We start from the raw sequence: 26,969 nt of genomic DNA, 5'->3' as shown, positions 1-26,969 counted from the left end.
TATTGAACTGAACTAGCAACTGTGCTTATTTTCTAATAAGTAGAGTAATAGAATAAATAGATAGCATTGTATTATACAAACCTGTTTTAAGCAGACATTCAGCTCCATTGTCATGTCTTATGGGGGGAAATTATGGTTATATTAAATTGCATTATTTAGATTCTGATGGATCTCTACTATTGTTTAGCAATAAGCTGATGAGATGATCACAACATTGGCACTATCCTTCCCCTTCCTACCCTAGAACTTAGAAACACCGAAGAAGTCCCTGCTGCTGCTCTCTTTGGACAGTCCCTGTGTTTGCTAAGTGCTGGCTGACTGTAGCACCAACCTATTTCCCATGCTCTGAACTCAGCAATTCCCAGAACTGCCTCATCCCACACAGTGGGAGCAGCAAGCTTGCAAGGCAGGACTCATCACAAAATGAGGTGCTGTGGCTATACTGCTTGATTTGAGGAAATTACAGGAAATACTGCATGTGTCTTTGCTGCAGAATCAGTATAGGATGCCAAATTCTACTGCATTAAAAAAACCTACATGGAATCAACTTTAAAGGCTCTGAGAGTGTTTCACCCATAATGAGACAATCTGGTGACCAGCAACAGGAAAACACTGATTCCCAGAGGTTATCTGGGGCAAATTGCAAGCCCCCACCTTAAAGAACTTGCTACCCAGCCTTCAAACTCCTCAGCATGCCTGAAGGAGGAACTGGGAAGTGGAACTGAGGCTATGGGGTTCTCCAAAAGCAGGGACAGGACTGGGAAGCTGGGTATGAAGAGAGCCAGCACTGCTCCAGGGCTGTGCTCCCTCCCAAACCCTGCCCAAGCTGCAGCACCAACGCTTCTTGCTCACACTGCTTTCAGTGAGGCAGACTGGAATTGAGGCTTCCTGGTATTTTTCTGGAATACGAATGAGTCGATAAGGCAGCAGGGAGGAGGCAGAAGTGTGGGAGTCGAGCACTTGTTGCTGGGCAACTGCGCAGCCACTCTGAGCTAAGCCCAAGGGCCGGGGTTTGTAAACACACTGCGTGCTCAGACCTCCAGAAATACAAAATAATCTATTCTCGGTGAAACTGCTATTCAAAACAACTATTTAGCATTTCAGGGCAAGATTCAAAATACCCAAAAAAGCTGTGGTACACCTCTAATAGCTGTGTGCTCTCTCTGGAAAGGGTAAAACTGCTGTGGGGATTGCTGAGGCCTGCAGCAATAACTCAGAGGTTTTATTCCTATTAATTAGTTTGGGATCAGCTTTAAAACCTAATGGTGGTAGTTCAGGATCAATATTTATTGATTTATGGATCATTTTTGTAACTGGGTAGGGATTAAAAACAGAAGAGCACTGGCTCCAGAAGCTGGGTTGTTGCCCAGGAAACAAAATGTGAAGATAGATGACAGAAGGAATTAAATTTCACAGCACAAGAAGGACATAAACTGATCCAGATATCTTAGTAAAATGACTCAACAATGCCTTAGCAACAAGATCTTCAACTAAAAAAAAAAGAAAAAGAAAAAAAAAGGAAAAAAAAGGGGGAAAAAAGCAACCCCAAAAAACCCCAGCCTGCTACAAGCCCTCAAACACCCTGGCAGCTCCAATCCAAACCATTTTTCCAAATTCCACACCTTGAAAACACAACATCTGGCTCAGAACCAGAAGACAAAGACCCCAAATAAGCTCCACTTAGCCACATTCCTATGAGGTGAGATGATGCCAGAGCATCATCCCAGAGCAAAGCCCTTCCTGCTGGTTTGAAAGGCAGCCCTGCCAGGATTGCTGAATTGCGCAGCTGCTGAATACAAAGGTAACAACTCACCTAGCAGCAAGGTTCATGTTGAAGTACAACAATATTTTCATTAATACCCCCACCTGGATAAAATGGTCAGGAATCTGCTCCTTCCCACCTCTCTGAAGGCAGGAACACTTGGCTGATGGGACCAAGACAGTTTTGCCCAGTGAGGCATCTCTGGATAAATTAATTTTTCTTTTTAATTTTTAAAGAAGAGGGAGGTGAGTTAGGCCTAGAAAACATGTGGTGCAAACTTTTGTCTTGATTTACTTCCAGAAATTCTCTCTCTGCAGACAAAATAACCATTTCTTGCTCTGCAAACAAGGAAACACTGCATGGCAGGTCTGCACAGAATACATAAGGATGCCTCAGATCACTGCCAGGCACAGTCACTTTTTAAGATGGGTTATCACTACTCTCTGCATTTGTATGCCTAATTTCTTGTCTGAACAAGGCAGGATAACAATGCAGGCATTTTGTTTGACTTGACATGAAATAAGACTGTGTCTAATGGAACAAAATGGAGAAGAAAAATGTGGCAAGCAAACAGTTTTTTAAAGAGAATTCAAAAGACTGCCCTTGCTTCTAACTCTGTGCATGTAAGGGGCTTAAACATTAGGGATCTTGCTAAAAGAAAAAAAAAAATAAATTAAAGGGGGGCAAAAAAAGCATCCAGGCTGCCCTTGAGCCATCCCCTTCTGTCAGCACACCTGCACATTTCATGGACTATTGTGTGGCTTTTGAAGACACTGATAAGTCACTGAAGGACAGAAGATAAGTGACACTACGCATCTTGTGTTCCTTCACTCCATCCAAAGAATCACCACTGATGACATCCTCTCATCACAACACAGAAAGTGACTCCCACTGCCACCACAGTCAGCAGGGAGCATGAAGCACAGAGCTACCCAGCACCCCCAGGCAGGCCTCTGCTCCCAGAGGCACAAAATGCACCAGCAACGACCAGACCACGAACAGCCAGGGGCTGTGACAGCACCCCAAAGTGCCTGCTGACACCAGGACTGGAGAACTCCCAGACCTGGCAGCACTCCCACGGCCCCCTGAGCCAAAGCAGCCTCTCCAGTGCTGCCAGCACACCCTCACCAGCAGCACCTCAGCATAGACAGCAGCTTCAGCAGCTCATCCAGTCCTCAGAGCTGCCTCTGACCACACCTGGGCATGAGCACACGGATCTTCCTTTCCTTAACACTGCTAGGAATGACTCCTGCCATGAGCATAATTATTATAAAATGGCAGTTTTGGTTTAGGAAACAACTTGGAAACAGTCAACAAATTTTAACAAATAAGCTATTTTCAGACTCCTGTTACCAAGCTGGTGTCTCTTATATACACTTGATACCTTTGATTGACAGATTAATTTCAGATTGGGAAGGTGAAAGGTTTCTTACCGCCGAGCAATGTAGTAGAAAACAGGATTGCCAACTTTGGATGTCCCAGCTTGGTAGAAAATATTTAATGTTTTCAGTGCTTTGAACTCCTCCTTTTCGTGTACTTGATGCCTAAAAAGCAATACATTGACATCAACTTTCACAACTGCCTTCCAAACAAACTTTAAAAATCCCAAACCCTCTTTACTTCCATCTCTGAACAAAAGTATTAAGTTCACACAATCTTCAGCCTTCCTTAAATCACATGTTACCACCATTTCTGGTTCCCAGATTAGTTTTTTTTTAATTAAAATCTACTCAGAAACCTAAAATATTTACGTAGACTGTTTTTTAAACTCCCTTTTGAAACAGAGATAGTCTTGATAACAGAGAGTCTTAGGAACTACTGACACTTCCTCACATGATAAAGTCTAGAAACCCACAATTTGTGCTCCCACCACAACAATCGTGTTACCTTGTCATAAACTCTTCAAACTTGGAACTAGTGAGATTTAAGCTGGACCAATGTGTATCTGCCACAGGTTTGTGCTCAGGAGGCCCTAGGTAGGCAAGAAGTGTTGCCATCTTGTCAAAAGGTCGTCGTCCAACAGCCTTGTGGTCCCTACAAACAACATGTTTTTTGTCAGTAAAGTCTTTCTTTACTCAGCAATTCCCATTACCCTTCCTCAACTGGAGCAAGCTGCATATTCTTTTTTAAAGTAAGAGAAATCTTCAATGATATTCAATGATATTTTTCTCAGTAATAACAGGAGCAACAGAAGAGAGTATTTCCAAATATTACCAGCTTTTAGATGATGGAGGGGAGGTTTAGATTGGATATTAGGAAGAAATCCTTTCTTGTGAGGGTGAGTAGGCCCTAGCAGAGGGTGCCCAAAGCAGCTGTGGCTGCCCCATCCCTGGCAGTGTCCAGGGCCAGGCTGGACAGGGCTTGGAGCAACCTGGGCTAGTGGAAGGTGTCCCTGCCTATGCGCAGGGGGGGGTGGGATGGGATGAGCTTTAAGGTTCCTTCCAACCCAAGCCATTGCAGGAGTCTGGGAGCTTTCCCCTCAGCACACCCCCTGTGCCAGGGCTGCAGCCTCACCTGTTGCTGGACAGGTACTGGCCGATTTTCTCCTGGTTGTTCCAGAGCAGGCGATGCAGTGCCAGCACGTTGCCATCGCTGATGAAGGACAGGCTGTGGTTGACGGTGTCGCTGGCCGGGCAGTCGGAGGCGATGTCGAGGAAAAACCTGCAATTGAGACCCAGGAGCAAATCTCAGTGTGGGGAGGGACAGCCATGGGCTGGGGGGCAGTCAGAGCTCTCTGCACACACCATGACCCCTGTGCTGGCCCCAGGCCGTACCTTCGCGCTGCGTCAAAATTGCTCTTCACAAAGTCATTGAAAGGCCGCATGTGCTCCTCCTTTGTAAACAGCACATGGTTAGCAATACTCTGAAGGATCTAAAGAAAAAAATCATGGCAAAGACACACAAAGGTTAAATGTATTAACGTTACAGTAATTGACACAAATATTTCTGCCAGTGAAGGTAAACTGGCAGAAACAGTTTATTTTCACTTGTCTTGAGGTTTCACAACAAAAGGCCAGTAAGTCAAATAATTTAAAACACATTCACTTTCAAAATCTTTTCCTTCTCATACTTTTAAATACTAAAAACCAGTTCACTTATTTATGAACTTTAAACTAGGAAAATAAATCATCTTTCAAACCACCAGTAAGTTATTAAGTACTTCTCCTGGAATCTAAGACAGGTAAGTAAAAGCACTAGCACGCCCCTATCTAAAGAAAAATTTCTCAGCATTTACAATGGACAATACTCACAGGCCACACACTTTTTATGCCAACATTAAACCTTTTTAAATTTTTTTTACAAGAAATATGACCAAATGAGATTGAAGACAGGAAAATCCCTTCTTTAGCAGTGGGATGAACTCAATAAATGCTGCCTGCTGCTACCCTCACTGTGCTCTGACGGGAACATTGGTCTGTTTGTTTCCAAACAAGAAGTTCAAGTGAAGGGCTGGAATTCTGCTCTCTTATCCATCCTTTAGGCCAAGTGTTTGTCCCCATCCTTACGCTGCTGTGCTCAAACAGTGCCACGATGCACCAGCGCAGCACAGACACTGCACCTTCAACAAACACGACGGTCGCTACAAAGAGCTCCGTGTTTCCCCCCATTTTCACATATTGGTCAAGGAGCAGTTCTGAAGCAGGCAGAACAGAAAAGCCGGGCACGTAACAGTGTTTGGGGATTCACCTTTGACATGAGCTTGAGGCCGCGCTCGATGCGGGGCGGGGGTTTCTTGTCCAGGATGCCCGCCTCGTACGGGGACACGATGGCAGGGTTGATGAAGCGCAGGAACATGGCGCTGCCCACGGCCCCGATGCTGTTCTGGGGGAAGCGCTGGCTCACCACCTGGGCACGGACAATTACACACAACAGTCCTGCATTAAGCAGAGGGCAAGGGCTGACAAAAGCCTAGCATGGCAAGCCAAGCCTAAGCATTCTTTCCACACCGATCGTGCTCAGCACATTGGAGCGGGACTCTCTTGCATCCCAGAGAACCAGAACAAGAGGGAAAGGAGAGGGGCTCTCAGACAGCAGCACAGCTCCCTTGGCAGGGACACGGCTCCCACAGCTCCTGGCCATGTCTCAGAGCTGTGCCCACACAGGGCCCTGCTCCTGGAGGGACCCTGCAGGTGCTGCAGCCCCAGCCCCAGGTGTGCACTGCCCTCCCCCAACACAAGGAACACCTTTCACCTACTGGGTCTTTGATCTGTGTGTTTGTACCTGCACAGCTGAGCCACAAGCCTCTCCAGCAACAACACTGTGCTGTACAGCTGCAGGAGTAATTTCCAATTTGTGAGGAGGAGCTATTTACAGAAATACCCTTCAGAACCATCATCTGTCCACAGCAGGACAGAAGGAGACAAAGCTGAGTGGCCAGTGCACTCCCCTGCCTACACACACACTGTGTAAAACCACTGAGCAGATTTAAAATATTGTCCTTTGCCACCCAGAAAAAAAATTAATTCTGAAGATGTTGTAAGAAAAAAGAAATCTCTTTACTTTTAGGAAATCAATTATGCGTTACTAAGAGGAGAGCTGTTCTTTGGATATCTTTCATTTAACTTTGAAAAGTTAAAGACAAAGCTTCCTGACAAAAAATAAAGTTCTTGGATATGCAACATGTGGTTCTATAAAACATCAGTATCTGTATATTGTAATGAGTATCAATGGTTAATCCAAATGAGTCAGAGTCCTCCTTTTCACAGAATAAAATCAGTCAACTTGATATTATCCTGTATAGTTTAAAATAAAAAAAAAAGCCCTTCAAACAAATCCCAGTTTAGTAAAATACATCAAAACATAACTAATGCATTCTCAAATCATGCTGCTTAAACCAGACAAAGCCATTAGTACAAAATACACCAAGAATCACTTTGGTTCAGTAGCAACTCCAGTCAGTTACCTTGCGATGCAATTACTGATATTTTCTTGTAAAATACTGGTTTGCCCACAGCTTTTGCATTTAAAACATGATTACTATTCTGCTCATTTACAACAAAAATAAGAGAGTATTTAGTAGAAGTCAAAATTTCCATTCTGGATCATTCATACTTTATATTTTGAGGTCACTGCCAAAGAAAATAGTAAGTCTGAACTTTTAAAGACAACACTCTAAAGCAACCCATGGATCTCAATCCTAACACATCAAGTTACTTAAATGGAAAATCTGCTTTCCTCAGGAAATAATACAAGTGCTGAAGTTGGGGGTTTCTTACTTAATTACAAAACAAACAAAAGAAAATGTGCCAGAAACAAGTCTCACAAACTTCTTTCCAGTACCCCACAAATATTAATTGTTCTTTGCCCAGGATGCAAGCTCAGGTTATCTGCCAGAGTGTTAAAGCAGCTCAAGAGACCCAGATTTTTCTCAAAACCAAAGAAAACATTTTTCTTCCACAATTTTTTAATTTGAAGATGGTGGCAAGACTAGAAGAGTCAGAATATTAAATACTAAGCAGTAATGTTAAAAATGTCTCATTTACTCAAATAGGCACACAGAGAATATTTTAAATCTAACTTAATTCCAGTGTTAATTGAAATGAAAGCTATTTTGTGCCAGAATTAGTAGAATGATTTTACAGTGAGGTCAAATAGACTGAAGTGAAGATATTTTGAACAAACAGCAAAAGATTTCTGTTGTGCTTTGAAAGAAATGGCTAATAAAAAGGTCTCCAAACTTACTGATTTTTTGTTTTCCTTTTTTTCTTTTACGGTAGCTTTATTCAGTAGAGAGTGGCAAGTTGCCTACAGAACAGAGATGAGCACAAACAAGTCACAGCACCAACTACATACAGCAACAAAAAACCAATGTTGACTTGTACATAAATTACACAGTAAAATGTAACAAACATAACCAACAGAAAATGAAATATATAAACTAAAGACTGATGATGGAGTTTTTATTCCACAGTTTTATTACATCTTATTTACAAAGCACTAAATACAAAACAAGCAAATGTTGAATTTCAATCATTTCTACTATTTCTGGCTAGATTAAAAGTCAAACCACATCAATGTGCTCATGATACACAATCTTGGGCCTTAAATGGTGTATTCAGCTTTCAAGTATAATTTACCATCCCCAAATAATTTTAACAGTACAAATAGTAGTGTTATACCTTTGAAATACATACTGCTTTTTAAATTAAATTTAGAGTTTTAAATCTTCCCAATGTTTCTCTGTGTGTCCTTCAATTTGGTTAGACCTGTGAACCATCAGGGTTATTACCACTGTCAGAGGTAACTCTGCCATAAAACACTCTCTGGACAAAGGAAGAAAAAAGCTACAGTCTATGTTAATTTATTAGAGACCTCCAAATCAAGAGATCTGACTTGATTGTGCTTATTTCTGCATTTCACTGAGATTCAAAGGGACCCACCAAGAGGACTCCAACTCTGTCCTGCTTCCAGCAGGATCTGAGCAAAGCCCCAGCCCCTCGCACCCCGCTCCCCAGTCAGTGGTGCATCAACACTGCCAGCAGCTGGGGTGGGTTGGCGTCCCTGGGAAGGCTCCAGCAGCACCCAGGGCTGGGTCCCAGCCAGCCTGCAGCACCCAGCCACCTCCAGAGGGTCACACTGGCACTGGCACAGAGTTTCCCCACGTTCAGGATGGAACCGAACGGAAAGCAAACACCCCAACCCAAAGCAGCCAGTGAAACTCTGCTAAGCAAGCTGAGCAGAAACCTGTGCAGGACCTATCAATATTTAACCAGTGGCAACTGCCAACTTAACTCTGTCAACTTTCCCTGTGGAATTTCCATTCATGGCTTCTGGAGCAGTTGTACACACACTCTACTCCCGGGAATACTGAAGCTACAGGAAAACTTCCACCTTGCTTTCACATGAAAACCCATGTATGCTTGTGGGGATTTTACAGAAGAGCCAGCACAGATCCTCTGCAGGAGTTACTGTGAGCATGCTTGTTCTCACATCACACTCCTGAACATACATTACCTGTAAGGAGCCAGGTGAATCTGTCCCAGTAGCCAGTTATTGATATTTCCAAAGGAAAACACTCACTGGGCTCTGCTCCCAAAACAGGAACACCAGCCAGCAAAGATGCCAATATCCAACTAAAGACACCATTTCTGTGAGGTTCTTACAGTAATTAGCTACTAATCACTTACAGAACACATATGGTAAGCATTCTTTGCACACACTTTAAAACTATAAGAGTGAAAAAACTACCACAAAATTCAGTGTTATTTACTCTCACACTAGTGCTTGAGATCGTTCACCTTTTTAAAACGGAAGTTATCTTATAAAAATCACCTATTTGGTTCTTATGATAAAAATGGACTAATGCCCCCAAATCAGACCTTGGTTGTACTTTCTTTCAGATAAAGGCCAGACTTCAAAATTCTCTGGAATTTTAAGTACAGAATAACTAACACTATTTGTGATGAACAAACACTTGTACAGAAATCTACTTGTTACTAGAAACAGTTAAAATAGTAAATATTGAAGCTAAATATCAGTAATACCACTTGTATATCCGTCAGTAAATCATCTTGTTTGGGAACAAATTACTCTTATTACCACACACAGTAAAAGGCAAGAATAAAGCCAACAGACTTGGAAAAGCTTCCATAGAAGAATCTCTGGGAATGCCTGCTGGTGAGCACATTTTAGAAATTCCATTTCATGTAGGAATTACCAATGGTTTGCATAGAAGTAATTGGTAGCAATGTGCCACTGAAATGGCAATCTGATACATCCTGGTAACAGCATATAAACCTAGTTCTGGGGTGAGGTGTGGGACAACGTGACATCCAATAACAGAAGGAACAACCAAGGCTGTGTGTGATATCTTCAGTAACACTCAAGTATTCTTCTAGTTGATGCCTGTGACCAATGAAGGAGACCAATTTGCCCACCTCATTCCCTGATTACAAAGCTCAAACACCAAAAACCCCAAAGTCACTCTGCCACCAACCCAAACACAGCCACTTTTGGGAAGAGAAAGCAATGCCTTCAGAGTCCTTTTACAGAGCTGCCAGGGAGGAACAAAGCTCAGCATCTGCGCACCTGGGTCAGTGCAAGGGCTCTCAGGAACAACCCCAGAGCACAACAACCCAACACACATTCCCTGTTCTCACTCCCAAGCTCTGGCATTGCAGCAGTTGCCCTGATCCCCACAGCACCCCCTGTGCAGATGTGACCCAACAGGATTTTTGTTATTCATCATTAGTTCACACAGGTCAGAAAATCCGTTTGCTTTAGACCTGGATACACTGTGGCTGAAAGGGCCGAAGTAGCTCTTCCAGAGCACCTCACTGAGACCACAGCTCCAATATACCACCAGGCACGGCATTTCTGTGACAGTCCTCCAACTGGACTGAAAACTACTCCCAGGGAGCCCCGAGGGAACTCCTATGTGGATTTTTACAGCAGCTGAATCCATCAGAAACACACAAGGAGATCCAGCAGGACACGGGGCTCAGCAGCCACGGGACAGAGCAGAGGACTTGGGGTGGAGGTTGGGGAACCTGGGTACCTTCAGTCATCTCCTGATTACCAATACAAATGTTAAAACACCAATTGGCTCCTACCTTCAGACTGGTGTTATTTAACAAACATCTGAGAAGAGTGTCTAGGGAAGCCCCCTGTGTCTAGCACCAAGCTCCAAACTGCTGGAATTTCACAAACCAACCCCAAAGCTTAGGGGCAGGCAACCACTGCAGGCATACCTGGTATAAACAATGGCACACACTGCGCAGCTGGGGTGGGAACTCCGAGGAGGAATTAATGATTGCCTGAAAAAACTTGTCTGTCATTTGCAAGAGACTCCGCTGGTTCTCTTCAAGGCTTTCTGTAGGCTCCAGCCTGAAACAGACCCACACATGTATGACCAGCAATCAAACACGACACAAGCTGCACTTACATCCTTGGTAAGAACCTCATTTCCTCTTTTTCTAATGGAAATACTTGTGATCTTTGACACAAAAGTTGCCATCACCATTTTAAATCACATAAGGTACAAATGAAAGGTCATGTAAAACTCAGTAATGAACAGACAGCTGTAGGTGGGATTCTCTCAGACCATTTCATACAAACACATGCATACACAATTCTAACTGATAATTGCATTATCAGTTCATGATGGTTTATGTGAAAGGAATTTTTGAGGTAGACACAGATAGTCGATGGTTAAAGTATTAATTAGAAGGTCTATCTTTGGGTAAACTACTTAAGAGATGAATACTTAAATTTTTCTAAGAGTTAAAAATAATTTAAAGCAACAGAGCAAGAGGGCTGCAGAGACAATGTGTCTGGAAAAGTGAGATGTACAACAGTATGAAAGCATGAGAAAAATATCTGCAACAAGGAAAAAGGAATCCTATTACATACAATGAGTGGGAATCATGTTTACAGATAAATACATTTGCTGCTCGCCCTGAATCTCAAACCTTGTTGGATCCACCTCAAAGCTGACGTGCTGCCACTCAGGGGATGTGATCACAGTCCGCAGCAAAGGTTCCAAAAGCTTCTGCAAATATGTAGCACCATAGACCTGTGTGCAGGGGAAACAAGGACAGAGGCCAGATTGACACAGTAATGCTGCAAAGTTCTGGAAGCTCTCAACAGCCTGGAAACACTTGAGCTGTTTTGGAATAAGCCAAATTCCTGTAAAACTTGGGTTTGCATATTGAAGTCTCACCTCTGGAACACATCCTAGATCAATTTCTACAGGTATTTTAATTAATTTACAATTAGAGAAAAATAAAAACTCTGCTAACCAGCAGATGTTATTTCTTAGAGCACTGATTCCACGCTTCACCTCTGTTTGTACACAACTTTTAAAACTGAAATGGGAACACAAGCAAGAGCTCAGAATTTACCAGGAACAGTCTTCCAGCTGGCACTGGCCCAAAATCACTCATATAAATGAACTAGTCAGAAAGGCAAAAGTTTAGTGCCAGGGGGATACCTACTTTTTAAGGGCCTGAGTATAAATTTTCTACAAGATTAAGTTCATGAAATGTTAAAACTCAAAAAGAAAACTCGCTAAACTTAACAGATGTGAGAGCTGAGACTAACTCAAACTGAGACCCAAAGGCAATTCCGTAGAGATTTTATCTAATCCCATTACTCAAGCGCTTAAACCCACAGACTGGTGGCTTTGTAATTTCGTATTACTAAACTTTTCCTGCCTGAAGAGATCTGTAGCAGAATAAAAATAAATAAATAAATAAATAAATAACGTACCTTGAAACAGAAAGTCATTATTTTACTGGCTAAGCTGTTTCCTCGGAAGAGTGTCTGCATGGAGTCTGCCAACTCGACCTCCTTTGAGAACATATTCCAGAGGAGCTGGTAGAGCAGGTGCCGGGAATCAAAGAGTGTGACCAGGACACGAGCCAGCTCATCCTTAAAGGCAGGAGGAAGTGTTAATCTGACTTGCAGGGAGCCAAGGCAAGTATGAAACCCTGTACTCTGACAAAACCAGCAAGCAGTTTGCAACAAAGTTTTATGTCTGCTATGGGCTCTGGCAGGTAAATATCAAATTACACAAGCACAATCTCTGCAAACGCTTCCTATGCTACTGCTTGTCTGAAGATCTGCCTCAGGATATCCAGTCTTACAAATTCAGAATGGTTATCCAGACAGACAAGCAGTTCTTCTGCTGTATAACAAAGCCAAACTCATCTTGCTAAAATCTAGAAGAGAAAATACAATTCTGTGTGTCTGCATCACAGCACACACCACTTGTAATAAATAACTGGCCCAGATGCATTTATTATAATAACTGTAAATAAAACTGTCCCTAGACATTAACTAAAATGCAGTTTTATCATCAAGATCTGAACTTAGATTCAGCACATTTTTTAAGAACATACTAAGAAAGGCTAGCTATTGTCAGTAGTAGCTTTATTCTCTCTGTCCCAGACTATTGTTGCACTTTCTATTTCAAGTCTTATTATTTTAATAAAATGTAGGAAATAAAATGGATCAACTTACCCACTGAGAGCAAGGCACCACATTGGCTAAAGCCATAGCAATAGGAAGCTCCCCCTGATCACCCATCATTGTAACCAACTCCACCAATCTCTCAAATCGATCTGCTAGCACTGTTTCTGCCAAGGTATCAAACTCTGTCCCCTGCTGCAGGATTTTGGTGAGGACTTCCATAAACGTGGCTCTAGTCTGGAGGTCTTTGTGATAGCCCAAGCCTGGTGGAGAGAAGGCGGCAGTACTAAGGAGGACGCGGGCGCACGGGGCGGCGGCGGGGCCGCGTGCGAGGCGTTACCTATGGAGTGCATGAGGCCGCTGTCCACGTTGGCGTTGAGCAGGTTGGACATGGCCAGCACGGTGCAGTGGCGCAGCGACGCCAGCCTGCGTGACATCCCACGCTTGCGCCCACCTGCCGCTGCCCCGTCCTCCTCCGCTTCGCTGCAGTCATTCAGCAGGTTCATGAACAGTGTGAAGTACCTGGGGACAGCGCCTCATGGTCACACGTGCCCTGCCATGGCCACCAAGGCACAACAACCCCCCAAAACCTCACCCATGGCACAACAAACCTCCCCAAACCCCACCCACGGCACAACAAACCTCCCCAAACCTCACCCACGGCACAACAAACCTCCCCAAACCCCACCCACGGCACAACAAACCTCCCCAAACCTCACCCACGATACAACAAACCTCCCCAAACCTCACCCACGGCACAACAAACCTCCCCAAAACCTCACCCACAGCCACCAAGGCACAACAAACCTCCCCAAAACCTCACCATGGGAGCTAACACACAATGAACAACCATCTAAAGCTCACCCACAGCAGCAATCACACAACAACTCCCTCAAACCAAGGAGCTTCCTCACAGCACAGCCCAAACCTTAACTGTGCTCCAACAACCTCCCTTTGTCCCAAACCTGGCACACCCATTCTCCCCAGCACTGGTGTGCCTCTATCAACAGATGTCTTCAGAGTTTAAATTTGGTGGATAAAAATAAATAAAATACACTATCAAATCGAGTTAATCCCTACCATGACTGAAACACATCTGCATTAAGGAGAAACAAAGCTAAATTTTCTGATTTTCTAAATGAAAATGTTTCCATAAACCTACAAGGCAGAGATTTTGAAATGGACCATAGAAGAGGTAATTCGTATCAGGATAATAAAATTATTTCTGCTGGAAGAGAGCACAGTTTATAATAAAGGTCATATAGGGCTTCTGTTTAGAGTAATTGTATAAATGAAGAGTTAAAAGTCACTATTTACTTGAGAAATAATTGAGATTTTGCTTCCATCAACTCAACACCATCTCCTTCTTCAGGCTGGAGTGGAAGCCCAGCAAGAAGAGAGACTACTGCTTCCATACTCGCTTGGTCCAAATCTCTGAAAAATAAAATTCAACAAATAAAATATAAGTCACTTTTGCTTATAGCTCTACCTGCAGATGAAAAACAACATTTTTAAGACTAAAATGGTATTCCACTAAAGTTCTGTCCATCATGGAAACAGCTTTTATATTTTGTGGTACAGGTTCTAAATTAGAGAAAATATTAAAAGGAGCAAAGTCATTTAAGATTAAACATTAAAGACAATTCTGCTGCTGCTCACCAAAGCTTCCGTTTCAATTTTTGTCTTTTCCTTACCATTATTATTGTTACAGCAAGCCCAACATGCCAGCTCACCCATGGCTATCAAATGCCACCTGGAATGCTGTTACAGGTGAAGAGTGCCCCTTACCTTGTCAAGCATTTCACATCCTCGTCTGTTGCTTGGTTAGATGTTCCCATTACCCAGTCTGTCAAATATTCCACCATTTTGTTCCTGTTACACATAAATAGATTGTTTTAGCTTTGTTGGGATTTTTTACCAGTCTGTATCACACATTAAATTGTTACATGTGTTCACTATCACCACAAAGTAAGTAATATTTAAATGCAGTACCAGGCTCATAATTATTCTGAAGACACAAGGGAACTATCCCTGTACCAGGAATATTGGTGTGACAGGTGTTTGGTTTATTTTTAACAACATAACCAAAGAAAACCTGCCTACAGTACTCTATAAATTAGGTAATGCCATCCTCACCTAAATTTCATTTCTTGACAAAATGAAAGGTCATCTCTCCTTTCCATCATTACTTCTACTAACTGACAGAGCTTTGTTTTTATTTGAATGGCATGTACCAGATTTCCAAGCACACGCACATACCTGAAGAAAAAAGCAAAAAGATTAATTAAATACTTCATAATACTTCACTTTCTCCCCCCAAGAAAGCCCCTTCATCAGAAGCAAATTTCTTCTGGCCAAACAAATTTTCTGTCAGTGTAAAACTGAACAGAAATCTACCCTTCAGCTGGTTTTTAACCACTAACATCAGTGTAAAGAAAAGTAACCAGGAATGCCTATGGGAATAGGGCCAAGCTATGGAACGGTCAAGTCCTTTAAAAAACAAAGGTCACTCTTCAGCAATGCACTTCATGCTACACAACTTCCACAATTACATAAGGAGGATCAGAAAATCAGCTGCTGCTTCTCCATGGACAAAACCAGAAAAGATATGAACTACAAGGCTCCAACTCACTTCTTAAACATAATGCCTGTGTATAGGAAGGTCAAGAGGGCTACTGACCTAACCAGATTCAGCATCATTGTCTCAATGCTTGCTTGTCCAAGGTGTTCTGAGCTCCCTTCTGTGTGATTGTCAAGCAAATTCTTCATTATAGCAATGGTTTGCTCTACAAATTGTGTGTTGGTGTCAGTTAACAACACCTACAGGATGAAATACAGATTCTGGTTAATTTTTTACACATAAAACCAAAGAAAGGGTATTTCCAAATATACTGCAACATTTCAAAAATCTCATGGACAAGCATTTTTCTAGTTGCCACCACGCCAACAAAATTCCAATACATGTCAAGATTCAGTATGTGAACCCTGCCAGCCATAAGGATTCAACATAGAATCTCACAGATTCTGCACTCAAGAGTTCACTATTCAAGAATGTTAAATACAGCCTGGAATCACAACCACAATAACCATTAACATATGCTGGGATGATCACTCTGCTCACAGAGGGTGCGCACAGAACACAAACAGGGATCCATTTCAGTCACTTGGGAGAAAGACAGGACTGACACAAATGTGAATAATATCACACAAATGTGAAATCACCGTTTTACCTGTCCTTGAGAATCAAAGAACTTGCTGATGGTATTCTTCAGCTTGTTGAAGAGCATTGGATAAAGTGCTGGACTGAGCTCCAGCCCCACCAGGTCTTTGATGTTGGTCCGTATCTGCAGCCCCACCTTCTCATGGTTGCAGACCATCAGTGTGAGCAGGCGGTCGATGAATTTGCTGACCGGGGTCTCCACGCTGCCCTCGGTGGAGACCATGGAGATCATGGAGCCCTTGCGCTCATTGAGGGGGCCCATGGGGGGGCTGTAGGTGGCCAGCCCTGCGCTGCTGCGGTGCTGCAGGCACACCCCGCCCAGGGCACACAGGAACCCGGTCATGTTGATCCACTCCTGCAGCGACTCCGTGTCTGACAGGTCGATGGAGCCGCCGCCGCTGACGTGCGACATCCGCCGCTTCACGATCGTCTTGTGCAGGCTCTCAGCCACCTGGGAGGCAAGGGTCATTTGCCACATTAAAACTCGAGTTCCTTAAAATAAATAACCTTAAAGACTTATTTTGAATTTCGAAATGTTGAACCAATGGAAAAATTCATAGTCACCTGCCCATCTTCCATTTTGGTCTTTGGATAGTTAAGGATTAGTTTTGTAGCTTGTTCCCATTTTGCATGCGTATCCTCCCAGGCCTGAAAGAAGATATATCAAGATTTAACTTCAAATCTACTTGTAGCAAGTACAAGTGCTTGTTTTTTCAATATGCACACAGAGCACATGAAGTGAGAAGTTAGTTCACCTCCGTGTTGCCTGCAGTGGGGTGCTCAATGCGCCTCAATAACGCCATCACTCTCTTCTGAAGAGCTGCTCTTCCTGCAAAGGGCACAGAACATTGAACCAAGTTTTTGAAAACCCACCTACATCAACTTTATGATCTTTGAAAGTCAATATTGAATTAAGAGGAATATATTGCATTTGAAGTCTTTAGAAAGGTAGCTTCTTGTTACACGATTGTAAAATCCGCCTGAGCTGTCACCCAGATTCCTTTTGCTTTCTAGCAATTCTAATAATTAAGACATTCCAGGAAAAGCCAGAGCAGCATGAAATCAAGAACCTCAACCTGTTTAAAGAACTCAAACACAAGTAACAGTCTTCTGACCAGGTACAATGCTACTTTAACTGCCTCATGACTCTTACCTGTTGACATCATGTTGCTCACAGATGCAAACTCCATGAAAGTGTTGTAGTTTGGCAAAAAATTATGCACTGACACCTCATCTACTCCACATCTGATGTCAGCCTCCTCACAGAGGTGACGGAAGCAGGACATGGCCACCAGGACTGCCTCGATATCTGGGCTCCACAGGAACATGTATAAGGCCACTTCCAGCTTGGTCTGGGCTTGGCGGCAGATCGGTGTTCCACTGCAGCCTGCTGTGCTTTCCTGGGAAACATACAATTCCCAGCTGGGGAACATTGCTTGTGGAAATTCAGCCCTGGCCAAACTGTGTTTGAAACTGCTTTTGGTCTAGTAGGAATAAGACATCCTAGAAAGGATCAGAGCTCTTATACGATGTCACAATGCTGTTTGCAATCCTAATCAAAAAATATTCACCAACATTTTAACCGAAAAAATGTGACTTTGTAAACTTTGAAACATCATTGTTAAACAGTACATTAAATATATACATTATTTAGGACAAAACTTCCTTTTTCTCCTCAGAAATAATTAATTTTATTTTCTAAAATGACTCTAAAAGTGATTTAATTTCTAATTGCCCACAGGTTTCTTATCAAACGTTAAAAGTAACTATCAATACGTATTACTTACTATGGAAGAATTCCCCTTCCCTTTCCTCAGGGTAGCCCCTGGTGCACAGCGTATCATTTCGTCATGGTCAAGAGAAATTTGACTAGTTCCACTTCCAGAGACATCATAAAGGAAGAGGAAATGGCAGGAACTCCTATCTGATTGCTATAAAGAGAGGAGGAAAAGAATGTATTAACTGATACTTTAATAGAGCAAAAGGCACAGATTTGAGGAAGGTAAAAAGCTCTGGGACATTTACACAGTACTTTTCCCACTGCTGCTCTCAGGGTGTGATCAAGTTCCTTGTGTTAATGGTATCTTAGACTGATACTTCCCCTTAAAAAATACATTATTTGATACTTTAAGACTATCAGAAAGAAGCAAGTCAGAATTCTGGGACTCAGAAGAACAAGAACCTGAGATTTAGAAGGAAATTTACTTTGTCCATGAACACGTGTATTTTACCATTAACTACCTTTCCTTTCTCTCACCTTGGGGACTATTTCCCTGTATTAGGCAAAGAGGCACAAGGCACAGGTTTCTGTGAAACATTCACTTTCCAGGCAAGTACAGCAAGCTGCGCAGCTAAAGGAAAAAAAAATAAAAATCCCAAATCTAACTTTAGTTACCAATTCTAACCAAGGTGCCTCACAAAGCAGAAAGGAAATCAGAGAACAGAACATGTAGGAGTAGCTATTAAATCTCTTCCAATCAAAAATAACCTGGTAAATAAAGGAAGTGACACAACAGAGAACAATTCATGTTAATGATCCCAACAGGGATGGTAATGTTCACTTACTTTGTTTTTTAGCAGAAATTTATTCCTACAGATGAGAATCTCTCGCAGCCACTTGAGGATTTCTGTACTGCTGAGCATCTGATGACTCGTAAGCTTCTTGCAGATATAAAAAAGCATTTGTGAGCTGCAGTAAAATGAAATTCAGCATCAGCCTTCTGACGGAGCACCAACACTTGTGAAGGTATTACACTATGTTTCACATAGAAATAGGCACTTAGCATGAACACCCTGTGCAAACACTACCCTGGGCTTCCAGCAGTACAACAGAGAGGTGAGAGTGTGCATGGACAGGCCAAGCTCCCCTGGGACCCTTCCCAGCGCCCGCGGCCGGGAGAAGCCGGAGCTCCAGCTCTGCCCGGGACAGACAGCACAGACAGGGCAGCACGAGTTACCTACACTGCTCTGACAACGTGTCAACTCTGCTCTGGAAGGAACACATCTAGGGATGTTCCTTCTTCATATCCCGTCAGGCCTCACACTCTCTGTTAAAACTGCCAAAGGGTCCAAATTAGTGTCAAGTGTGACGGGATTTCCCCCCGCCCGAAGAGACCATGAGCTCCCTGTTGTTGCAAAGCTATCCCAAAATACTCACAGCTATTTCAAAAGAGAAGACAAATCAAAACAGCTATTTCTTTCATTAATCTAAGTTTCTTTACATACCTGATCTCCCAGAATGTTTCTATAGGAGCATCAGGATTCCACAAGTCAATGCTGTCCAACTGGTGCAGAACCAGCAAAGCCTAAAGCCAAAGAGACAGAAAAAGACTTAATGACAGAACTTTACAGAATACCTGAGCACAGGCAGAGAAACAGGTGCAGTAACATATCCATTACACTGCTTTAAGAACAGCAAAAGATATAAAAAGCATTTTCCATAAAAGTGCAAGAGTGCAATGTTAGTCTGTATCAACAGCATTTCATTTTAGTCTTTACTTCATGCTCATACTGCAGACACAGAGGCTTTCCCTGGTACTTCTGTCCAAAGTCATGCTGCACAGACAGACAGATAGACAGACAGACACTGTTTTTGAAGGAGAGGCTGTGGCAGGAACACCCAGCTGTGCCCCTCACCTCCATGGCCTCCTGGGCGATGTCGGGCATGCTGGACTGCGGCACCAGCTGCACCAGCCCCGTGATCAGCTCGGCCGTGCTGCCCTGCGAGTCAGGGCCCTGCTTCCTGGGGTTCTGCACAGAAACACACAGCACAGGCTCAGCTGCAAAACCTTCCCCTGCTTGACCACACCACTGACAGCTACTGCAGCATTCCTGCTGCTGAACTAGGGGGATTTCGGGATCTTTTAGGGAATCTGTCATTTTATTTTTAATCCATAACATGCCTTGCATATCATGTCTCTGACAGAACTGGAATATTTTTGTATTAAACCATCACAAGCCTGAGAAAATGGAAGACCTAAGACAGTACTCATTGAAATGATGACTAATTTCCAACCCCCTTATTTTAATTTTCTTCTATTCCCCTCTCCTTCTCCCACCTTCCCCTTCAGAGCCACTTCAGAGAACTCCATGCTTTCTCTTGCTGTGTTGCTCTGATTCTGTAAAGTCTCTTACAGTTTCTTTTTCCTTTAAAACCACAGGAGGAACATAACCAGAGGAGAAAATAGGTAGGAAGTGTCCTAGATGGCCAGGTGACCATTAATTTTTATTCATTTAGCAGCTTCAAAAGTAAATTCTGACTGAATAGTATGGCAGTAGGATTTACTTACACACAGCAAAAGCTTTGGATCTGCATGGATCAATTTCACCAAGGACAACAGCAAGAACTTGTAGCTTCTGGTTTCCAAATCAGTAGGTTTTTCTTTAAATTTAAGGCTTGTCATTTTCTCCTTAAATGTAAGGCTCTGATGGAAGGAAAATAAATCACATGCCTTGTCAGGAAGGTAGTCAAACATAACAGTTAAAATTAAACATCAGATGAAATGTATTGCTTTCATCACCTATAATTCAAGAAAAAGTTTAAAAGTATACGAAACTCAAGTATAGTCATATAGCCTTCTAGTTTAAAATCCCCTCTCTCTCAGGCAATCACTATTATATCTTTAAAGTTCCCTTAACAATTATTTCAGTAAGCTGCATGTAGACATAATTTTTTTTGCAAAAGAGAAAAACTGTGGCAAAAGAAAAGTAGAAAAAGGACCAAAAAGAATTACTGGGTATTTCTCTGGTTTGAGACAGAACTAAAAATAAACATTTCCAACTCCTTCTGAGTACATGAGAGGGAATTTTTTTCCAAAGGCAAAGTAATGTCTTTATTTTCTGCTACAGCCCTAGGCCAGATGTTTGCATGTTCACCTCAACAACCTCTGGAAAATGAACCTTTCAGATCTAAAAGGCACACAGGGCATCACTTAACTATAAAAATAATCTGCCTCCAGCTGAAACAGCAGTGAACTACTTGTAAATTTTGAAAAAAGGGAGAAAGCCTAGGTTGAAATCACCTTCAAGGTAACTGATGAGCTATGACATTGTATGATTAAATTGTACAAGAAATTAGGTTCTCATGTTATTGCAATAATTAGTTATTGTGCAAATATAAGGAACAAAACCTACCACATAAAGTATCTGATCAAGAAATTGGTAGCACAGTGGTAGAGGTAACTAACTCTGTGCTAAGCCTTAGTTGGCCACAGGTCAGGGATTTCTAGGAGAGGCACGCGGCGAAAGGAGATGTATTTCTGTGAATTCATTTACTGCCTCCACACAATCCAAACTAAAGAGTGTCAATGAGAAAGCCAGGCCAGGCTCTGTGCAAGGCACCGAGGAATCACCAGCGGCGCAACGCTGACAGACAGCACCGGACAAGGACAGACGTGGAGGAATTCAGCACCAGTGAGCTCAGGCTGGAAATTAGGAACCAGTTCTAAACCAGAGAGGGGACTGGGAAGAGCATTGTGCTGGGCACAGAGCCTGCAGTGCCCTCCTGGGGGAAGGAGCTCCGCTGGTGCTGCGAGCGCTCCCTGTGGCCCCCGGCCCGGGGCTGGCGGGCTCTGCGGGTAACTATGCACAGAAAAGTCAGCGCAAGGAAGGGCTTTTCTGCGGTAGTTACGGGTCATACTTACAGCAGCAGAGGCCCAGGGCCATGCAAAGCAGGGGCTGGCGGGCGTCTGACCACGTGGGCGACAGCAGCCAGGCAGAGGGAAAGTGAGAAGCAGAAGACAAAGCACCACCAGTCAGAGCAGGGGTAGTGTCAGGGCAACTATTCTCCAACAGATGAATACACACAGGTGAAAAGCAAGTTAAACATGGAGAGGCTTTCAACCAAAAGCATTGTGCTCATTTGCTCTCCTTTGAGAAGTCCAGGAGTATTCTCATTTTAGGCTTTCTAAACCAACCCACCAAGACCACTTGCCACAGCAGAAGTCCTCAAGGAATGCTCAGAGGAGAATGCAGCAACACAGCTGTATGTGAACTTACTGGAAGAATTTGGATGAACTACATATCTGAATTTACTCAAAACTTTCTCCAAAACAGCCAAGAATATTGACTTTATTTTGTAATGGTGGAAAAATATTTTACTTTGTTGCTGTCACCAAGAAAAAACAGTCAATTTGCTCAACATAAAACAAGACAAATGAACATGCCAATCATGGCAAAAGTATCAGTTTTCAGTGACACATACAGAATGCTTTGGTTTTTCACATTAAGCAAGAATGGACATGTTAGCCAGCTATTCACAGAGCCAGAAAGCTTAACATGAACAGTTAACCACAGAGGACAGTTACAGGACAAATAGCTGTGTGTCGCCAGTTTAAAAGCAGCAGGAAAACCGAGAGACATCAAACCAGGAGCAGCCAATCCCCCAGCACCGCAGGTTTCCGGAGCTCCCTGTTACCACCTTCTTCCCCCCTCCGGTGTCCAGCACAAAGGTGATGAAGAGGAGGGCAGGGCTGGGCACAGGGGAAGGCGGGAGGTGCCCCCAGGCTTACCGGGGTCATGCGGATGGCGGGGTGTGCCCCGCAGCCCTGCATGGCGCGGTGCAGGGTGTCGCTGAACATGCTGCGCAGCTCCACGGCGTGGCAGTACACGGCGTCGATCCGCGGCCACCAGTCCAGCGCCGACTGCAAGGCAAGGGCAGCACTGAGCCCGAGCCACGGTTCTGTGGCACTGAGGGTACCCAGTCCTCACTGAGTGCTCTGCACACACCCAGCCGTGGCTCTGTGGCACTGAGGGTACCCAGCCCTCACCTGAGTGCTCTGCACACACCCAGCCGTGGCTCTGTGGCACTGAGGGTACCCAGCCCTCACTGAGTGCTCTGCACACTCTTACCAGTACTCTGACACTGAGCCACAGCTCTGTGGCAGCGAGGCTGAGTGTAACCAAGCCTCACCCCAAGTGCTCTGCACACTGTTACCAGTATGCCCATCATCATTCTGCATGCCCATTATCAAATTCGTAACTTTTAAACAGGCTGCAACTGAAGCAATTATTCTGACCCAGCTGCTCACTACATCACTCTGCCTCCTGAGCAGACACCACCCCTGAGATGTTCTGCACTCACAAGATTTGGTCTGCTATCCAAATGGTATTTACTAAGCAGATATTGATCTGAACAGAAGCCCCAGACACTTGGCTGATGAAATACTGCCAGAACTTACGTTTGTGATGATTCGGTGGAGTGAATTTACCAGCACATAATGAAATGTTGATGGGGAATTCTGTGCCAAGCAAATCTACAATAAAAATACATAAAAGCCACTTAGGAATATCTTTGCCATCTTTCTTATCACCCTGAAAAAACATTCTGGAGCCTTTTTATTAAATTGACAAAGCTGTCAAATCTGAACAAGAGAAGCCTAATCAGCTGTGAAAAGATTTATCAAAACATGAAGGGATTTATTACTAAGGGATATTTATACAGTTGAACTCATTTATGAGCTTCAAGCTGCCGTTAGCACAGCTTTTATAACTGACAGGTCGTCAATAGTATGTAGAGAATGACTTACCATAAGCAGTGTTCTTACCTTGAAGTGTTGGTTATTGTGAGGATTTATGCGGAAGCAGGAAACCAAGCAGTCAATCATCAGGTCTACATCTGCATTCTGATTGCCTCTTGAAAAAGGTTTGCTTGGGTTAAACAGCAAATTCTATATAATTCAGAAAAATATAAATATATAAATCAGATGCCATGATTATTCTTGGCTACTTTTAATACAAAAATTTCCACTGAAAACCACTGGTATTCAATGAAGAAGAAATTCAAAGTTCACTTCATTATTTCAAATTTCTTCACTGCAATTAGGAAACAGACATTTTTACCTTAAGATCTACTACCATGGACTGCACTAGCAGGAAAATGACGGAATTATCTTCCCAGTTGATGTACGTAGATGCTTTGCACAGTTTAACACAAGCAATAGCAGCACTTTCAGTCAGCTGCCTGCTCCCACTGTGTCCTGCCAAGGCCTTCCTGAGATTGTCCAGGAACAGCTTCTGCAGAGTTCAAACCAGGGATAGTTATAACCAGACACTGTGATAGCAAAAACCAACTGTTTGCAGCACTCTGGAGAAATCCAGCCATTATTAAAGACATTCCTTTTGACTGACCCGGGCAATCAGAATGGCACAAGAGGTGGTTGCTCACTCTCAGCCCTGGTCCTGCAGCCACATCAAACCCAGCAGGTGCTGCAAGTGCTGTAACTGTGGGGCTCACAGCCCCCTGCAAACCCCAGAACCCCAGCACAGCCGTTTGCTGCGCGTGGAGGCAGAGGAAATCACAGCACAATTCAAATCTCCAAGGAGATGGAAAAGTTCTGAAATAACATTGTTTGGGACATACTATCTGTATGAATTAGTGACAGTAAAAGAATGTATGTAAGGTAAGAACTTAAAAAGAGTGCATAAATTTACATATAGAATTGCAATGTCCTCTTTAAGACGGAAAGACAAAATTAAACATCCCTGAAATACAGAATCAGCAAAACCAAGCATACTCTAAAAACCAGAGCCAGAATTCAGCTACTTCTCTTACCTTGTTCATTTTGGTTTCCTCTACCACGTCCTTTGCTATATCTTGGATTATCTCTGGACACAAGACCAGGAGGATGATCTGCAGTGGCCACACTGCTGCTTTACGCTTTGTGCTTTCAGCAAAGCCATCCACTAAATCAAACAACTTCTCAGCACAATCTGCATAAAACATAAGCCCAAGTTCAATACCAGTTTTAACTATGAAGAGGTAAAGAACAGGTCTAAAAGAGCAGAGGGATAGTTCCACCTACACAGAAGGAAAGTTCTGGTTTGCACATTACTGACATGCTACTGGGGATCAAGTGGTCTCAACCCAGTTAAAGACATGGTTTACCTGAAAATATAAATTCGTCTCTCTTTTTCACTAGAGACAAGTAAAGGTGATGTTCTCTAAGTTTTTACCCTGTATCAAGATGAAAAATATATATTTAAAGAGTCTCCATCTTTTGGGGTTTATTTCTTTGTCTTCTGAAGCACAAAATTAGTCTCTTTTAAGAGGGGAGTCAGGAAAGAAAAGAGACAGGAACATACCCTTGCCTGCCTTGAGAAAGGCTGACAAATTTGTTTATTTGCAGGCTGCACGAGGAGCAAAGAGGGCACAAATCTAAGTGAATGCATTTGGGGATGTCTGAGAAACCAACCTTGAATACCGTCATGTGTTATGCCTTACCAGCCATGTCAGTCTGAGGGGTTTGGTACAGCTTGGTGAATTCATCAGGATAGTTTTCCACCCAGTTCCAAAATGCCTGCAGATAATGGGAAACACCTTTACATTCCAGAGCTTCAACAATTTTACTGAATTACACATTTAAACAAAGAGAGGATGTATTCTTAATTCTAGTCATTCAAAATTTCTTGCAAAATGTATTTGCATCAAAGGGAGACAGCAATTTCTATTTTATAGTAAATTATTGAATTGCATCTACTCCTAAACTAGAAGAAAGCTTGCAAATAAGCAATGAAACAGAAATATTGAACATTTACCTTCTCAAGACTGTTGATAACAGCTAACTGAGCTACTTTCTTAAGGGCTTTAAACTTGAATACAGTCTCTGAAAAGATAAAACATTTCTGCATTTAGAACAGAAACTTGTTCTAAAAACAACACAGGTTATACAAGATACTTGAAGCGCAAAGCAATTTTCAAATCCATGTGTTAATAGTACTTTACTATTTTTAAATACTTCAGTAAATACATGACTGTTTGGAGTAAAACAGAGCAATAAACCCCAGGTATATCAGTTGCACTGTGTCATCTCTGACTAACCAGATTCAAATAGAAATACTTCAAAACACAGGCTCAGATCATACCTTGTAAGAGTCGCTTGAGCTTTGAACAATCCACACTGATGTACTGTAAAAGTTCAATATCATGAACATCAGCATTATCTTCTGAACAAACAGTCAGTTCCTGCAATCTAAAAAACACACAAAGAAAATAAACCTTTCCATCAGATCCTGTCAGACAGGTATGAACACACCTGTGAGACTATACATTTCAATAGCAGGGGAATGTTCCATCATCTCAGATAAACATTTCCAGATTTAGAAATAAAAGATCTTGCATGATTAAGACTTAATATTACAGTCTTGTGCCATCCTCATACTGAAAATGGAGCTAGCAAACCAGTGATGAGTCTTTACAAGATGTCAGTACCTTCTGTGGATTGACTGTGCCCAAGATTTGCCTAAATCCTCCTGTTATCCACTCTCCTGTGGCAGTAACCTTGTCATCTTTTCAGCTAAACATTAAAGTCATGGACTCCTGACTTTCCTGACTGACCTTTAGGCTACTGCTCCTTCACAGCAGGTCCTGCCTCAGGTAAGATCTCAGAGTACAGCAGTGACTGATGGTACTGGATATCACTGCAATGAGCTACAACTATTCTTGGTCCACATTTCTCTGGCCTGAGCACACAGGATGAAGTTTAATCACACCAGTTTAAACACAATAGCATCTTTTCACTGGTGTCTCAGAGAATTTACCCAGCATCTCCCAGACACCAAGCCACTGATCACTACAGCATCTGTTCCCACAAACTCGGGACTGCCACAGCTCCTTCCAAGGCTACAGATGTGTTTCAGACATGGAATGTGATTTCTAGCACTAGACACAAAAGCAGTTCTTCATGTCTTCAGCGCCAGGGAAACTTAACAGCCCTCATTGGGAATGGGAAGGTCCCCACTGCTGTGCTTTTCATGCCAAAAATCCCCCAGCTGCTGTGCAAGGCCTAGAAATATGCCTAAACAGGAAACCCAGGTCAGGGATCAGCAGCGCTGACTGGCAGCAAGCTGACCCCTGTGGAGACCAGCAACAATTGGCCAAACATTTAACTGTTGCTGTACAAGCCATCTGCAAGGGAAAACAGGTTAGGGGACAAGCACTCTGCTCCAGCTCAAAGGGATGCTGGGGGCGCTTTGGAGTAGGGGAACAAACCATGCTACAGGCATACAAATACACACAGATCCAGTGAGTAGATTGAAAGACTCTCAATTTCAACTGAAAAATGCTTCCAATAAAAGGAG

The 26,969-nt window shown here is 43.0% G+C and overlaps 1 protein-coding gene across 6 annotated transcripts in view; it reads right to left on the bottom strand.

Moving 5' to 3' along the window:
* Positions 1 to 26,969, bottom strand: part of NF1 (neurofibromin 1) — a 69,084-nt gene that overhangs the window by 29,778 nt on the left and 12,337 nt on the right. For 5 of the 6 annotated variants that reach the window (XM_058854760.1, XM_058854754.1, XM_058854757.1 and 2 more), the window contains 32 exons: positions 25,755 to 25,861; positions 25,428 to 25,495; positions 25,114 to 25,189; positions 24,445 to 24,602; positions 23,733 to 23,906; positions 23,438 to 23,560; positions 23,072 to 23,146; positions 22,403 to 22,534; positions 20,183 to 20,317; positions 19,530 to 19,643; positions 19,119 to 19,198; positions 18,459 to 18,582; positions 17,681 to 17,824; positions 17,047 to 17,293; positions 16,649 to 16,722; positions 16,458 to 16,541; positions 15,904 to 16,344; positions 15,354 to 15,493; positions 14,810 to 14,932; positions 14,462 to 14,545; positions 13,991 to 14,107; positions 13,014 to 13,195; positions 12,725 to 12,936; positions 11,972 to 12,133; positions 11,173 to 11,276; positions 10,453 to 10,588; positions 7,445 to 7,507; positions 5,450 to 5,608; positions 4,537 to 4,634; positions 4,277 to 4,423; positions 3,650 to 3,796; positions 3,196 to 3,306 (listed from right to left, as the gene is read on the bottom strand). In XM_058854760.1, coding sequence (XP_058710743.1) covers positions 3,196 to 3,306; positions 3,650 to 3,796; positions 4,277 to 4,423; positions 4,537 to 4,634; positions 5,450 to 5,608; positions 7,445 to 7,507; positions 10,453 to 10,588; positions 11,173 to 11,276; positions 11,972 to 12,133; positions 12,725 to 12,936; positions 13,014 to 13,195; positions 13,991 to 14,107; positions 14,462 to 14,545; positions 14,810 to 14,932; positions 15,354 to 15,493; positions 15,904 to 16,344; positions 16,458 to 16,541; positions 16,649 to 16,722; positions 17,047 to 17,293; positions 17,681 to 17,824; positions 18,459 to 18,582; positions 19,119 to 19,198; positions 19,530 to 19,643; positions 20,183 to 20,317; positions 22,403 to 22,534; positions 23,072 to 23,146; positions 23,438 to 23,560; positions 23,733 to 23,906; positions 24,445 to 24,602; positions 25,114 to 25,189; positions 25,428 to 25,495; positions 25,755 to 25,861 — 4,341 coding nt within the window. The remainder of the gene's footprint in view (positions 1 to 3,195; positions 3,307 to 3,649; positions 3,797 to 4,276; positions 4,424 to 4,536; positions 4,635 to 5,449; positions 5,609 to 7,444; positions 7,508 to 10,452; positions 10,589 to 11,172; positions 11,277 to 11,971; positions 12,134 to 12,724; positions 12,937 to 13,013; positions 13,196 to 13,990; positions 14,108 to 14,461; positions 14,546 to 14,809; positions 14,933 to 15,353; positions 15,494 to 15,903; positions 16,345 to 16,457; positions 16,542 to 16,648; positions 16,723 to 17,046; positions 17,294 to 17,680; positions 17,825 to 18,458; positions 18,583 to 19,118; positions 19,199 to 19,529; positions 19,644 to 20,182; positions 20,318 to 22,402; positions 22,535 to 23,071; positions 23,147 to 23,437; positions 23,561 to 23,732; positions 23,907 to 24,444; positions 24,603 to 25,113; positions 25,190 to 25,427; positions 25,496 to 25,754; positions 25,862 to 26,969) is intronic. The other variant, XM_058854759.1, reaches the window with a different exon arrangement.

This window comes from Poecile atricapillus, chromosome 21, assembly GCF_030490865.1.
Source record: "Poecile atricapillus isolate bPoeAtr1 chromosome 21, bPoeAtr1.hap1, whole genome shotgun sequence".
NCBI lineage: Eukaryota > Metazoa > Chordata > Aves > Passeriformes > Paridae > Poecile > Poecile atricapillus.
Note: the sequence above shows the minus strand (reverse complement) of the source record. Positions and strands in the feature narration are given on the sequence as shown.